The 15,179-nt window shown below is 40.3% G+C and overlaps 1 protein-coding gene across 1 annotated transcript in view; it reads left to right on the top strand.

The window, feature by feature from the left end:
* The window catches only part of LOC118161167 (solute carrier family 12 member 7-like), a 65,932-nt gene extending 55,333 nt beyond the window's left edge, over nt 1-10,599 (top strand). The window contains exons 14-18 of the mRNA XM_035316237.1: nt 1,205-1,321; nt 2,375-2,556; nt 3,877-3,891; nt 9,050-9,183; nt 9,622-10,599. Of these exons, the coding sequence (XP_035172128.1) occupies nt 1,205-1,321; nt 2,375-2,556; nt 3,877-3,891; nt 9,050-9,183; nt 9,622-9,713 (540 nt within the window). The 3' untranslated portion in view covers nt 9,714-10,599. The remainder of the gene's footprint in view (nt 1-1,204; nt 1,322-2,374; nt 2,557-3,876; nt 3,892-9,049; nt 9,184-9,621) is intronic.
* Nucleotides 10,600-15,179: the final 4,580 nt, after the last annotated feature.

Below are 15,179 nucleotides of genomic sequence, written 5' to 3'. Positions count from 1 at the left end.
TCTTTCTTTCTCTTTCTTTCTCTTCTTTTTCCTTTCTTTTTCCTTTCTTTTTCCTTTCTTTTTCCTTTCTTTTTCCTTTCTTTTTCCTTTCTTTTTCCTTTCTTTTTCCTTTCTTTTTCCTTTTTCCTTTCTTTTTCCTTTCTTTTTCCTTTCTTTTTCTTTTTCTTTCTTTTTTTTTCTTTTTCTTTTCTTTTTCTTTTTCTTTTTTCTTTTTCTTTTTACTTTTCTTCTTCTTCTTCTTCTTCTTCTTCTTCTTCTTCTTCTTCTTTTTCTTCTTTTCCTTTTCCTTCTTCTTTTTCTTCTTCTTCTTCTTTTCCTTTTACTTTTCCTTTTTCCTTTTTCATTTTCTTTTCCTTTTCCTTTTGGTGAAGTTGGTTGGTTTGCTCTTGTTCAAGCATAATTACAATATATGCCTGCAAAGAATAAGATCTGCAGATTTAGGTGCATCTGCTAAACATTTATTTACTTGACTTTGTCAATAATTCTGCAAATATTGGGGGATTGGACTAGATGATCTTTCAAGGTCCCTTCCAATCCCTAACATTCTGTGATATGGAAAAAAAATATAGAGATAGATTCACTTCCTTGCTGATCTGTTTTGTTATGGTTGGCTTTTTCCTCTGGTTAGTTCTAACTGTTGGGGCAGGCAGCAATTTTGTTAGAGTTTTCATATGGCATTCATCCATCCCAACACTATTGGGTTGTTCCACATAAGTAATCTTGTATAGATTGTAAGATTGACAGAAATGTGGAAACGTAGATGAGGAGCACCGTTATAGTTTGTAAACCCCTGGGGAATTAATCTACATTTAGAACTGGAAAGCAGCTTTCTCATCTGCTCACGTTTTGTCCATACTTGTGATTGTGACTGAATGAAATCAATTCATCTGAATCATCACACATAGGAAGGGATATGACCCTCATGAACATGTATTTGAGGTTCCCATAATGTTTCAATTCATTTCATGATTTAACAAATCTCTGTAAAGAGACTTTTTTTGAAACTGGTAGCAGTTAGGTACAGAACTTCACAATATATACATATATAAACAAGTGGCGCATCTGTGAAAACAGACCAAGTGTATAATAACCTATGATACCAAATCTCATCTCTTTAAATTAAGACATTTTTTATTTTGAATAATACAATCGTCTGTTCTTTTTCTTTAGACTATTTTTGTCATTGGTAACCTTTTTGTCCCAGATTCAGAGCATCACTGGTGAGTCTCGAGGCTCAATCAGAAGAAAAAGCTACTCTAGTCTACAGTCCATTGGCCAAGATGTACAGGCACTGATGACTAATGACTATGGAGAGGAGGAGGTGGCTGGACATAGTACTGGCTATATAGGTCTTTCCCATTGCAACACTTAGTGCCACTATTGCAAACTGAACTAGAAATGAATCTGAAGATGGTTCCTAACTGTTAAAACTTTAAAAACAAGGAAGCAAGCAAACAAAAACCACTAAAACAATCATCCTTCCACCGATACCTATTTATTTACAATCATAAGAGTCTAAGGTACTGTACTTGGGATACTTTTGATGGAAATACAAAAGCTTATGGACAATGTATTGTGATGGAAAGTAAACAAGAATTAAATATTCTATTTTTTTTCCTCAAGAGGACAAAGGGGAGTGGGAAATGGAGATCTCAGAAGTGTTTATACATAAAGGAATAGCATTATATTCTTAAAGGTTTGATTTATTGAGTTACTGCTTTTAGAACAGAAGACAAGGCTCTTCCATGGTAATACTGTGATTGGCTTTTGTTATGTAAAATGCATTTGCGTGCAGAGATAATCTATGCTCCTTCCATCAAAATGGAACATAGCTGGCCTTCACTTCAATCATGGAAACTCTAAAATCCAATGTTGTGGTTTTAGAAGTGTAATGGTCATGCTGGTAGTTCAGATGAAGGCACATAAAATCTTTCAAGTGCGGTGATTACAACATTGTCAGAGCAAATTAAAAATAACAATTTATCTGATAGAAACCTGAGGAAGAATGAGATCACTGTCCTACATGTTGCTCACTGTCATAAGCCCCTGGTATTAATACAGATTAACCTCGGGTTGGATTCAAATTCACTTTAGTTCATTACAGGAATCATGTCCCAGCCCAAAAGTAATCCTGCAAATATAAACAGATAACTAGATTTTTACAAGCAGTTTCATTTCATGACAATGCCAAAACACTTTCTGATATTTGTTCACAAAATAAGGTGGCTTTTTCTGTTTTTTTCTTTTGCTGTACTTCAGTGAAGTTCAATTTCAAGGTATTAATAATCTATAATCTACAAATGATCATTTGGCTGAAGTTTGGTTTGGTTTCTTTTGTGTGTGTGTGTCTATCTGTCTGCCTGTCTGTCTCCAGGCTCAACTGATCCATGACAGAAACACAGCCTCGCACTCAACTCCGGCTGTCAAAGCAAGTGCGGCTACTTCTGTGCCAGAAAAAGTGCAAATGACCTGGACCAAAGAAAAGTTTGTAGCTGAAAAGCATAAAAACAAAGACACCAATGTGTCTGGTTTTAAAGATATTTTCAACATGAAGCCGTAAGTACACGTGTGATAGTTGGAGTTTGTATTATCTGTGTTTTGGGAGTAGGGTTTTCTTGTTTTGTTGTGTGAATTTTGGTTGGTTGGTTTGGTTTGTTGCTGTTGAATAGTTTTGTTTGTTAGTTTGTTTGTGTTTAAGATATTCAGGTTTATTTAAAGTTGAGTACAAACATGGTCTTTCCATGCACTTCAATTAAATGCCATCTTTGTGAGACAGGCTGGGTGGAATGTCTGTAATGGACATTGTTAATACACATATAAAAATATAATGAATATAATATTTAAAAAGTAATGAATATTGTTAATCTACATATAAAAATATTCATAATGTTGTAGATGAATCTCAAGTATGACAGTCTTTAAGACTTTCAGCTTATAGATTGTACCAGAAAGCACAAATGTTAAATGCTTAATGATAACTTCCGTTTTCCTCTCTTCTTCCTATTTACTGCATATCATTTCCCTTATATTTACTGTGTTTTGTTGGGGTGGTTGAAGTACAAAGATTCAGATAAACTAAATATCTGGAAAAAGATTTGATTTTTTTTTTTTAATTATTAGGTCTTCTTCCTCTAAAATGAGTATATAAGCACAAATTCTATATCGCTTTATATGTGTGTCTTGATATATTCAGTATTTCCTGGTGAAACTATGCTTTATCTCTTAATGTCTTTTAAAATATAACTCACTCACTCAATAAGAGCTACTGTCAGGCCTGATATAGTAGACCCATGAAACTGATGAAAGTAGGATATCGGCTTATTTGCTTCCTTCTTGTTTCATGATTCAAGTGCATACACGCATTTCCTGAGTTCTGGAAGGAAAGGAATGCTAAGCATGGTCTGGTCTATTTTCTGCCCATGCTCAAATCAAAACTGTGGATGGCAAGGGAAATTTAATGTCTAGAGGAAACATATCTTAAATCTAGGACTTACAGTCAGATTTAGGAACTAATTCTAGGGGTACTTTCTTAAAAGCCTAAAACGTTTTGTGGATTTGCTCTAGGCTTTTTGGAAAGAATTTGCCTTTTGCAAATTCCAAACATCCTGCTCAACCTCTGGAGCTCAGAACAAAAAACAGGTGCTCTAATTCTTAGACATTTTTTTTTCTTTTAAATGTTGGAAAGATTTCCTGTTTCTTTAGAATTGTACAAGGTGTAGACTTTAGGTATTATTATTTTAAAACTACTGTATATGATCAAGGTGGAAATTATAGTTTGAACTTGGTGTGCCTGTACAATGCATTGCTATTGTTGAATTAACATGTACCTGATAGCATAAAAATAATTTTTTATGTGTTTGCTTCCCTTCCATGTAGAGAATGGGGAAATCTGTAAGTCTCTAAATTTCATTTCACTTAAGCAATTTTGGTTGTGTTCCCTGGTTCTTGTGGTGGTGTATACTGTCTGCATGTTCCTAAATCATGATTTGCAGTTTGTATGTTGTTTTGTTCATTGTTTTCTATGCTGTGTTTTAGCATTTATCACTGAAAAATAGTTTTCTTCATTACCTGTTAATGTTTTCTTCTAAATATCATCAACTTTCCCTTCAATGTAAGTCACAGAGCAAGTACTTTAGTTTCTAGAAGAATGCAAAATATGACAGTACTATTCTCCCCCAGATTAAAATAATAAATAAAATATCTATCTATATATAAATCTGGTCTGGAAAAATAGCCCCCACCATGATAAGTTCCATTCTTTTTGTCCACGTAGTTATATCACAAAGAGCTATCACATTCCATCAAATGCCAGTTCTGCCTCACACTATCCATGTATAGAACTACAGTGAGTTCAGATAATAGATTGGGTACGGCACTAGCATACAAAAATCATAGAGTAGAATCAAAGAATCATTTACATTGGAAAAGACCTTTGATATCATCAAGTTAAACTGTCAGCCTGGCCTACTGAGTTCCATTGATAAACTGTATTTCTTAGTGTCAGATCCACACGTCTCTTAAATACCTCCAGGGATGGAAAAACCACCACTTCCCTAGGCGCAATGCATTCCAACACTTGACCATCCTCTCTGTGAAGAAATTCTTCCTAAAATCCAATCTAAACCTCCCCTGGTTCAATTTGAGACAGTTTCCTTGCACCCTGTCACTGCCATCTGAGAAAAGAGACTGACAACCTACTTTCAGGTAATTTTAAAGAGTGATTATGTCTCCCTTCAGCCTCTTGTCCTCCAGCCTAAACAATCCCAGTTCCCACAGCCACTCCTCTTAAGTCACGTCTTCTAGTCCCTTCACCAGTTTTGTTGTTCATCTCTGCACACATGAGCAACTCAATATTTCTCTTGTGGTGAGAGGCCCATAAATGAGCATGGCATTCAGAGTGCAGTCTCATCTGTGACAGCCACTTTGCTAGTCCTTCTGGTCATACTATTTCTGATACAGGACAGGATGCCAATCAGCCTTGTTGGCCACCTGGGCACACTGTCAGATAATGTTCAGCTGGTTGTTGCAGCACCTGCAGGTCCTTTTCAGATGAGCAACTTTCCAGCTACTCTTCCCCAACCCTGTACTGTGGAAAGGGATTATTATGACCTAAGTGCAGTACCTGGCATTTAACCTTGCTGAATATGATGCAATTAGACTCTGTCCATTGATCTGCCCTATCCAGATCCTCCTGCAGAGCCTTCCTACTCTCAAGCGGATTAACAGTCCCACCTTACTTGGTACTGTCAACAAACATACTGAAGGTCCACTTGATCTCATCCAGATCATTTTTAGCAAAATGTTAAACAAAACTGGCCCCAGTATTGAGCCCTGGGGAACACTGCTGGTGACCAGCTATCAAGTGAATTGAACTCCATTCACTGCGACTCTGAGCCTGCCATTCAGACAGTTCTTCAGCCATTGAGCCATATAATTGTCCAAGCCATAAGCAGCTGGATTTTCCAGGAGGATATTGTGGGCAAGTGTCACATGCTTCACTAAAATCCATGTAGACAGCATCCACAGTCTTTCGCTCACCTAATAAGCAGGTTGTCTTCTCAGAAGGAGACCAAGTTAGTCAGGCAGCAGGACTCGCTGGCTGGATCTGATCACAGAATGTGTGATGACATTCAAGATGACATAACCTTCCTGGTACTGAGGTCAGACTGACAGGTCTGTAATTCCCTGGATTCTCCTTCCTGTCCTTCTTGTAGATTGCAATTATATTGGCTAATCTCCAGTCATCTGGGACCTTCCTGGTTAGCCAGGAGGGCTGGTAAACTATTGAAATTGGCTGTGTGAGGACTTCTTCTTGCTTCTTCAGTACTCTTTGATGGATCCTGTCCAGCCCTGTAGACTTATGAGCATTCAAAACATGGGGGAGGTCACGTACAGCTTCCCATTGGATTATAGGGGCTTCATCTCACTCCCTGTCACCATCTTCCAACTCAGGGGACTGAGTACACTGAGAACAATAGGTCTTACTAAGTAAAGACTGAGGCAAAAAGACCATTGAGTACCTCAGCTTTATCTTCAATCTTCCATCACTATGTTTCCCCTCACTTCCAACAAAGGATGGAGTTTCTCCTTAGTTCTCCTTTTGCTTTGATGTATTTATAAAAGCATTTTTCTTTCACTGCACTAGCCAAACTGAGTTCTAGATAGGCTTAGGCCCTTCTAATTTTCTGCCTGCACAACTTGACAGCAGTTCTTTTCACTTTCTCTGACAGATGGACCCCATCAGTCCCCAGTGGTCCCCAGACCAGGTTTCTCAGAGTTCCATGGTCTAAACAGCCAAATCCCCGTCTGTAGCACCAGTTCCTTTCAAAGCCTTTTCCTCTCACCAGAAGGATTGAAGAGATGACCACCTATGCTCCAAGAGCCTCTACAGCTGCTCCAAGGGCTCTGTAGCCCTTCATAATATGCCTTGGACTGCTCTCGACAGAGTCATTGATACCCACATGAAATAAAAGCAGTGGATAGTCTGTGTGCTGTACAAGGCTTTGTAGTCTCTTGGCAACATCCCCAGCATGAGTCTCTTATATACAACAAACCTCTCTTGAGGTTAAGTCAAGTTGGCAAATGGGTGTTTCCATTCCCTGCAGAAGAGGGTCGCCTATGACTATCACCCATCGTTCTTTCTTGGTTAGACTGGTCATTATACTGGGAATAGACTGAGCTGGCTCAGTCAACACCAGTGTCTCCCCTGACATGACAGGTCCTTCCTCAGTAGTCCCCAGAGCAGTAAACTGGTTCTGCAAGGGCGTATCAGGCAGTGGGGGAAGTCTCTTCCTTCTGATGGTCCTTGCCATAACAAGCTTAATTTTTCTGTTTTGAGCATTGTTTCGTCTGTGTATTCCTGTGGGGGGAGTTTCTGATTGTGGGTCTGATGCAGTCTGCACATGGAACCACCTAACTCCTTAGGTTCCCTGATGTTGTGCAGTCAGATTCTCACTTCTGACAGCAGCTTGGCTACCTGCTGCAGGAGGTCCTCCATCTGGGTACAACTTCTGCAAACAGGTAAGCCTCTGTGCCTGCCACAAGAGAAAGATCTAGGCACTTCCTGCAGTCTGAAATCTGCATTGCAGCCTTACCCTCCAGCAGCTGTCTAGGTGGAGGCATCAAACAGCACTGGGGTAGGTGGTATAGACACCTACAGCCTTTGAATACCCACTATCCTGTCTTAAGAGCAAAGTAAGAAGGGTGGCCTTTACTAGTGGAAATGGTTGCTGCACCATTTGGGGCATCTCATCTCTACTTGTACGTGTGTGGAACCAGCTCATGATGCTCTGTGTGTTTTTTATTGTTTGTTTGTTTGCTTGTTGTTGTTTTTCAGACGTGTTGTCTTCATTTTGTCAGTTTACCAATTTGAGCTTCTTATGAAAACTAGAAGGCATACTTTGTGTTCCATATAATATTTCATTTTGACCAATGCTTGAAAAGGAAATGAGGTTAGATAACCTCAGTTCACGTTGTACATGGTGAACGCTCAATTTGACCCATTATTTCATTGCTGAATGCTTGTCCGCTCTATCACAAATTTACATCTACCCTATTTCCCCTTTATTTTATATGTAGCTTAACAAAATTTCTAATTCAGTATTTATGCACCTCTTCAGTTCTACACCTCTCTCTTCACAGTTGTTCTTTTCTCCCCTTAAGCTGCTGTTCTGCTTCTGAAAAGCTGAGGTTCAAGCATTCTTTTATTCCATATATGGTTTGCTTACATTTGGTTCTTACTCAGGTCAGATGGCCCTTGTGACAGAAAATACCCCAGCCTGATAAACTTAGCTTTCGAAATGTCACTGTCTTCTGGAGGAAAATTGGTATTAGTGAGGCTGGTCTCCACTGATCACTAAGTTTCAGGCCAAATGTCCTTTTTTTCTGATTGCACCTGTAAAGTTAAGGATAAAAATATGACTTGAGACATGCCATTTCTAATAGTTTTGTGTTAACAGCTGTTCCCTTTGCAGTTAAGTAAGGTGTGCTGGAACACAAGTACACATGCATCCAGCCTTCTCCGTTTTTGTTGTCCCACCCTTTGTTTGAATGAACCTGTGTCTGTCTGCTCTTCTGAATGTTGCACTTATTTATGTAATCTGATAGTGGCCTTGTGTTGCTGGAAGATTCTAGAATTAAATATCGGGTTAGTCCACTGAAATGACGTGCTGTTCTGCCTGTGGCAGCAGAACAAAGTAGTGTGTATTTCCTTTTGTAAATTTTGAGATACAAAATATTTTTGTTTTGGGAAAAGGGATCATATCCATTCATATCTATTCATATCCATTATTTTCCTAAGCTAAAACAGTGCTGAAGCATTTGTACTACCACTTTGACTACTGTTGGTGGAATTCAAAAGAGTCTGGACTTGGTCAGGTACTTCAGAGACAGTCTATGTCCTGCCACTAGTTACATGGCAGACTTAAGACAGTATGGGAGCCCAGCTGAGCTCACATGATTTTATGGGAAATGGGGAGTGGGGTGGGGTGTTATTGTGTGTTTTTGAATTTTATTTCCTCATAAATTCTTTGCTGTTTATGAATTTTCTTTGCTGGGCTTACGATAATCTTGTTAAGGACCACAGGGAAAGTCTTATATTGGACATGATAACAAATACTGCAATCTTTCTGTTGTATTTTTGTAGCTCCTTCAGTGTTTAGAATGTCTTGAAAAATATCCATACATATTTATGTAGTTCAATTAGCAGGATTCTCAGTATTTGACTAAATTTCATTTCCATTGAAATTAAGCTTTTGCATCATCTTTGTAAAAGATAACTGACAATTGAAAGAGTTGTGCATTTTGGCAATTCACTTAATGATATTCAGGCAAAGTTTTATTTTTGAAGAAAAAAATCTTTAAAACATAGGCATTTCATTTTCTCAAATTTATATTGAATATGTATGAGTGAGGTCCATGAAAATAGCTTATTATACATGCATACAGATTATGCTTATAAATTCAAATGCATGAGATGTGTACATTTTAATTTATAAGCACAGATATATAAGTATTGTGGCAATATCTAAAAAGATTTGTTTGTGTACAGGAATCAGTCGAATGTAAGAAGAATGCACACCGCTGTGAAGCTCAATGGAGTGGTACTTAATAAATCACAACATGCTCAACTAGTTCTCCTGAATATGCCTGGACCTCCTAAAAACAGAAAAGGGGATGAAAACTGTATCCTCTGCTATATTGCTTCTATAGTTCCTGAAATTGGAAGCTTGATTTTTTTGGTTGTGCCACTGTCTAATTTTGATTTCACAGAAAAAAATCAAGTGTTGATAGTGCTACCACTGTCAACCATGGAGTTTTTGTTAGTTGAATTGATGCAAGACATTCCTCAATGTTGAACTTTTCTTTTAATTTTCTATTTTCTCTTTTCTGTAGGTCAGTAGGGCAGAACAACACATTTTCTTGTAGAAATCCACAGAATTAGTCTTCACTTCTTCTGCCTGAGTAAGCAGGTGGAAGTGCCCAAGCATAATTGGGCAGTAAAGGGAGAGACACAGGAAAGCTTCCTGATGAACTTGCTTTTTAATTGTCCATCAGACCTCTTGGGTCATTAGCAGCTGTTTTGCTTCTTCTCTGTGATCTTTTGACTTAATGATACTTCAGACATGGAGTTTTTGGAAGTACTGACAGAAGGTCTGGACAGAGTTCTCCTAGTCCGAGGCAGTGGACGTGAAGTGATCACCATTTATTCTTAACCTGTTTGTTTTCCATTTTTTTGTTTTGTGATTCTTGGGGCAGGGGAGCAAAATGTGCAACATTATTTGATGTAATTGGAGCAGCTTCATTAAGAGCTCTAGCACATTGAAAACGATCTGCAAACTGAATCTTCTGGTGAGGTGTTCTGTTTTTTTCTACTAAAATGTTATACTGAAATTATATTTTCAAAATATTTATGTTGAAAATATTTCTGTAGTGGATTAATAAATGCTGCATGGATTAGGATATTTATATATAGCATATTCTGACACCTGTTAATCTGTGGTGAAACTAGAAAAGAAATGGTAATGCTATTTTATTTTTAAACATAACAGAAATGTAAGCAACTTTTGTTGTTCTTAGTTTCTGCTCTGTTTCTAAATAAAAGGGAGAAGTTGGCTTCCTCACTTACAAAGATGCTGCTATGTTGCTTCTTTTGGGATTAGTTCAGGAAACTTAATTCAAAGATGTGTTTAAAAAACACTCAAATTAGGATGTTGTTAGGTATTTCAAAATATTTCCCTGAGGTTCATGATTTGCCACGCTTGCTTTAAATAGCATTTTTTCTATTTAAAATACTTCAGGAAAGGTATGTATAGTTCAAAAGTCTTCAGGTGACAGTAATAGTAAATTGTACTTTTTTTTTTTTTTTTCATGAGCTACACTATACTGCATAATTATACCAAACAGTCCAATTCATAGGAAGTCTATGATGCAGTATTGCCACTTACTGGAAACAAACTTACAGCTATTAGTAAGCCACAGCAAACTGATCAATGACGTGTATGTAGTCTCTTGTTTTCAAATCTGTGTATTTTGAGAAATGTTGTATGTACACACTGCTGTGAAAATAAAATCTCCTTTTCAGGAAAAAAAAAAAAAAAAGAGAGACCATAAGCGTTTCATTTGTACTAGTAGAACAAACAATTTAAGTGCTTGATAGAAGCAAGGTTTCTAGTCAGAAATGTGCCTGTTTTCAATCATTGCTTACTTTTGCAGTTCTAAAGACTCTAAGATACCAAAATGATCCATGAGTAACTTCTGCCTTGTAACATGGCTCTCCAAGTGCCTCTTGGTGTTTCCTGGAGGTGAGAGCCATCTGAAGTGCAACAGGTGGTTTTCCTGACCTGCTGTGCTCCCTGGTTGTCTAGGAGTGCCTTTGGATGCACACCAGCATCCTCTGAGTGCCTTCCTGAGCTGAAGAAAACAAGGAGACTGGTAGTCTTGAACTAGCAAAAGCAAAGGAGATAGGGATGAAAGCAAGAATGAGGAAAAGAGCTGAAGGAAGATTCTAGGCTGACCCATAGTAACCCTTCGCTCATTAAAGGTAAAACACATTAAAAAACACACTCATCAAAATGGAAACATGGAATTGTGGGATTAGCCTACCCCACTGCTGGTCCTCCGTTACTCACATGCTTCAGTGGGAGATAAGCTAGGTGAGCTAAAATGACTGATTATTGCCAAACACCTGATTCTGCAGAGCCATATGCATCAGGAGCAGCTCAGCACAGAAGAACTTGCTTTCGCCGTTTTGGGCTAGCTGGGGGAACACAACTCAGGTCCCTTGAACACCACAGTGTATTCTTTCACTGCGGGGTGGCCCAGCTGGGCTGTCTGCAAAACCAGCAGAATGCACATTGAGCCCAAGCCCGGCGAGAAAAAGGCTCACACACGCTGCACCATTCCTAACCTGCGGAAAGCTGAGGGTTTTGAAATTCTTACCACATCGCAATTTGATAATGCTGTTTGAAAGCACAACTAGTTTCGGAAGTGTGTCATCTCCTTTGCTGTGCAACTGTGGCCCTGTCTCCGGAAAGAAGGGAATGCTAACTAGGCTAGAGCTTGCACTGGGAAGACAAACGTTTGGCAAGCAGCAAACTCGAGCAATGCTAGTATCACCGCTCCCTCCCGGGCTCCCTGTATCCATGAGCATCCTTCTGCAAGGGAAATCTCAGTCCTGTAGAGATGCCACTTAATGGAGCCAGTAAGAAGAATGCTGCCCAGGGACTGCCTGTCACTTCCTGGATTCTGAGAGACCAAGGACAGCCGTGGCTCCACTCGAAACTCCAGTCTGCACCACCAGAAACAGGCAGGTCTCTCCACAACAGTTGCTGTCAGGCACCGCCCTGGATGATAACATTGGCCACGTGGTCTATGCAGAGGTAACTACTTCCATCCTTCAACCTCGCCCATGCCAGGACCCTCTCGTACTGCAGGGGCCCCTCAATGCCACGTGTTGGACTTGGGAGACTCGGGAGCTCTGGCAGCACTGCTTTGCCAATGGCTCCATGCGTGTGGTGTAATGACCACATGGAGGCCAGGGTTCTTTTAGGAATCAATAACTTCAATTCCCTTATTGAGGACAAGCTCCCTTCTTATAGCATTAGCTCTACCAGTGGAACTTTTCCACTCTATTCATTGGCTAACAACTTCGTCCAACAACAGCAAACATTTAGCAACTTACATGTCTGAATGGTTGGAGAACAAACAGTTTGAGAGAGCAAATGATGAGAGCACTTTGTTTCTTCTAACTTGTTTACATTCCTCATGGCCTCATCAGTTAGGAGTCCAATGTTATCACCAACCACAGGGCTCGTCGAACCCCATGGAGATACTCCCACACATGCCCTTTTTTTGGGCAATGCAAATGTGCACAGCTCCCGCATCCCCCTCCGTGCTGTGCTCCTGGAGCCTGTTGGTGTGCATTGACATGCTGTATCGGCGGTACAGGGATCCACTGGACACTGCTGCATGTTTCTTCCCTGTAGGAAGGCCTGACTCAGACAGCCGTAAAACCAGCAGAATGTGCATTGAGCCCGAGCCCGCCGAGAGCAAGGCTCGCACATACTGTACCGTTCCTAACCGAGGGGAAGTTCAGGGCCTCAAAACTGTTGCCGCAACTTGAAAATGCAGTTTGAATGCAAAACAAGGCGTTTTGCAAGATGGTCACCTGTTTTGCTGTGCATCTGTGCTCGTGGCTTGTGAAAGAAGGTAACACTAAATAGGCTCCTAACCTGAACGCTGACCCTGACCAAGACCCTAACCCTGACCCTAACCCTACCCATAACTCTATCGTGGACCTTGACCCTAACCCACACCCAGACATTAACCCTGACCCTAACCCTAACACTAATGGCAGAGCTAACCTTAACCCTAGGGCAGGGCCTGGCCCTAACCCTAACCTTAACCCTAGGCCAGGGCATGACCCTAGGCCTAACGCTAGGCTGGGACCTGACCCCTGAACTTAACACTAACACCAGGCATGGCCCTGACCCTGACCCAATGCCTGGGCAGGGACCTGACCCTAACCCTAAGCACTAACCCTAGGTCGAGGCCTGACCCTAACACTAACCCTAAAGCCTAACCCAAAATCTAACCCTAAACCTAAACATAACCATAAACGCTAACCTTAACCCTAACCCTAACAACCCTAACCCTAACAACCCTAACCCTAACAATAAACGTTAACCCAAACGCTAAACCCTATCACTAACCCTAAACTTAACCCTAAACCCTAACCCTAGCTCTAACCCTAACTCTAATGACCCTAACCCCAACCCTTGCCCTTACCCTAATGGCCCAAACACTAAACCTAACCTGAACCCTAACCTTAATGGCCCTAATCCTACCCTAACCCTAACCCTAAAAGCCCCAGCCCTAATGGCCCTAACTCTAGCTCTAATCCTAACCTTAAACCCTAATGTCCCTAACCCTAACCCTAACTCTAAATCTATGTTACCATGTTTTGTACTCTAGGTGTTGTGATACAGTCATTGCATATATGATTATGAACATTCTGGTAATTTAACAATAGAGAAATAATAATAAAAAATAACAACAAGAAGAAAGATTTAGCAAGATGAAAGCTCCAATGTTATAAAGTTTTAGTGCTGGTTATTTTTTTTAATTGTTCCTTCAGCATCCTGTTCATTCTTTCAATCAAGCCATCAGCTTGGGGATGGTAGGCAAATTGGAATATCCAATCTCTACCTAGCCATTGAGCCCTATCTAGGATATTGTGTCCACTAAAGTGTGTTCCTTGGTCATGTATTTGGTGAGGAGGTCCGTATTGATGAATTGTTCTAGTGCTTCAGTTGTGCCATGTTGATTGGCATATTTGGTGGGTTTAGCGAACAACCTTGACACTGTGTCCATAGCAGTGAATACATGTCACCACCCCCTTGATGGATGGGGGGGGGGAGAGCAATATGCTCTATGCCATATGCTGGCTATTCGAGGCCCTGTGACTAGATGCCTGTACACCTGTTTGCAGGTTCCATAATTCCTGGAACCAGAGCATCACCTTCCATGGCTGTGAAGTTTTGGTATTTTTTTCTGAGAGTAACCATGTCTGGTACTGTAACTACAAGTGGGGGTGTGACTTTGGTCAGCTCTCTACAATCTACATTCTCTAATTTCTGTGCTCTGTGGTGCAGGTTCTTTACCATTAATATCTTTATGTAATACAGTAACTTCAGCTCTGGTAGTATCCACCACAGCAAACACAGGTAAAATCCCTCCAAACTGGCGCTTTGTAGTTGAAGGAATACAGAGGCGTTGGTCCCCCTGGTGGCAAGAGGCTACTGTGTAGATAATTTGGGAAGAACCACATCAGACCTTCCTTTCTGCTGTTTTGGCACTTTCCAGGTAAGTGCCTTGACTTGAGGAAGGGTGGAGGGGAATGATTTTATTATTATTATTATTATTATTATTATTTTGCATAGGCGCTAACTTTTGCCATTGGTGAAACAGTTCTGATGTTGTGATCCCATCTGATTGTGAAACACTGACTTGCACAAGGTCATTCCACATCTGTTTCCTTCTCACCTTTAACTCTTTTGGGATACAGGTGCATGTGATTTGCACCCTGCCACCTCCCAGCTCCTGCTGCTCCTGCATTTCTGTGAGGGGTTGGGCTTCTACCACCTCCATACTTTCTGAATCTGGCTCAAATTCAATCTTGGAGTCTTGACTTTCTCCAGATATTTACATTTCCAGGAGTACTGGCCTCCTTGCAAGGCACGGCACCTTATAGCAAGACACAGCCAGTCCACACTTTACCCTCAACATCCAGAAAAAAATGGCTTTGCTTCATGCTTCACATGTTTCTTGCAGGAACTGCATCTTCTTCATGCCTTTGGCCAAGGCATGTGTTATATTGTAAAACAATGGGAGTGGTATCTCAAATCCTGCTTTGCTCCCTTACTTTGTAATGGGTGTCACCATATCTTAGGGACTCCATGCCCAGGGCTTTCACAGTGCTGGTGGACACATGTGCTTTCAATAACAACGCACAGAAGTAGAAGGGGTTGTGAGAAACACTCCGTAGCCAATAACTTAGGCTCAGGCGAGGATCTCAGTGAAGTAGTAATTTATTTGCGATTGCAATGGCGGGCGCGCCACAAGCAGGAGAGAGTGCATCTACAAGTTCCAAAACACAGTTTATATACTTTTTTGATGAC

This window comes from Oxyura jamaicensis, chromosome 2 (genome assembly GCF_011077185.1).
Source record: "Oxyura jamaicensis isolate SHBP4307 breed ruddy duck chromosome 2, BPBGC_Ojam_1.0, whole genome shotgun sequence".
In the NCBI taxonomy this organism is placed as follows: Eukaryota; Metazoa; Chordata; class Aves; order Anseriformes; family Anatidae; genus Oxyura; species Oxyura jamaicensis.
This window is presented reverse-complemented; position numbering and strand designations above follow the sequence as displayed.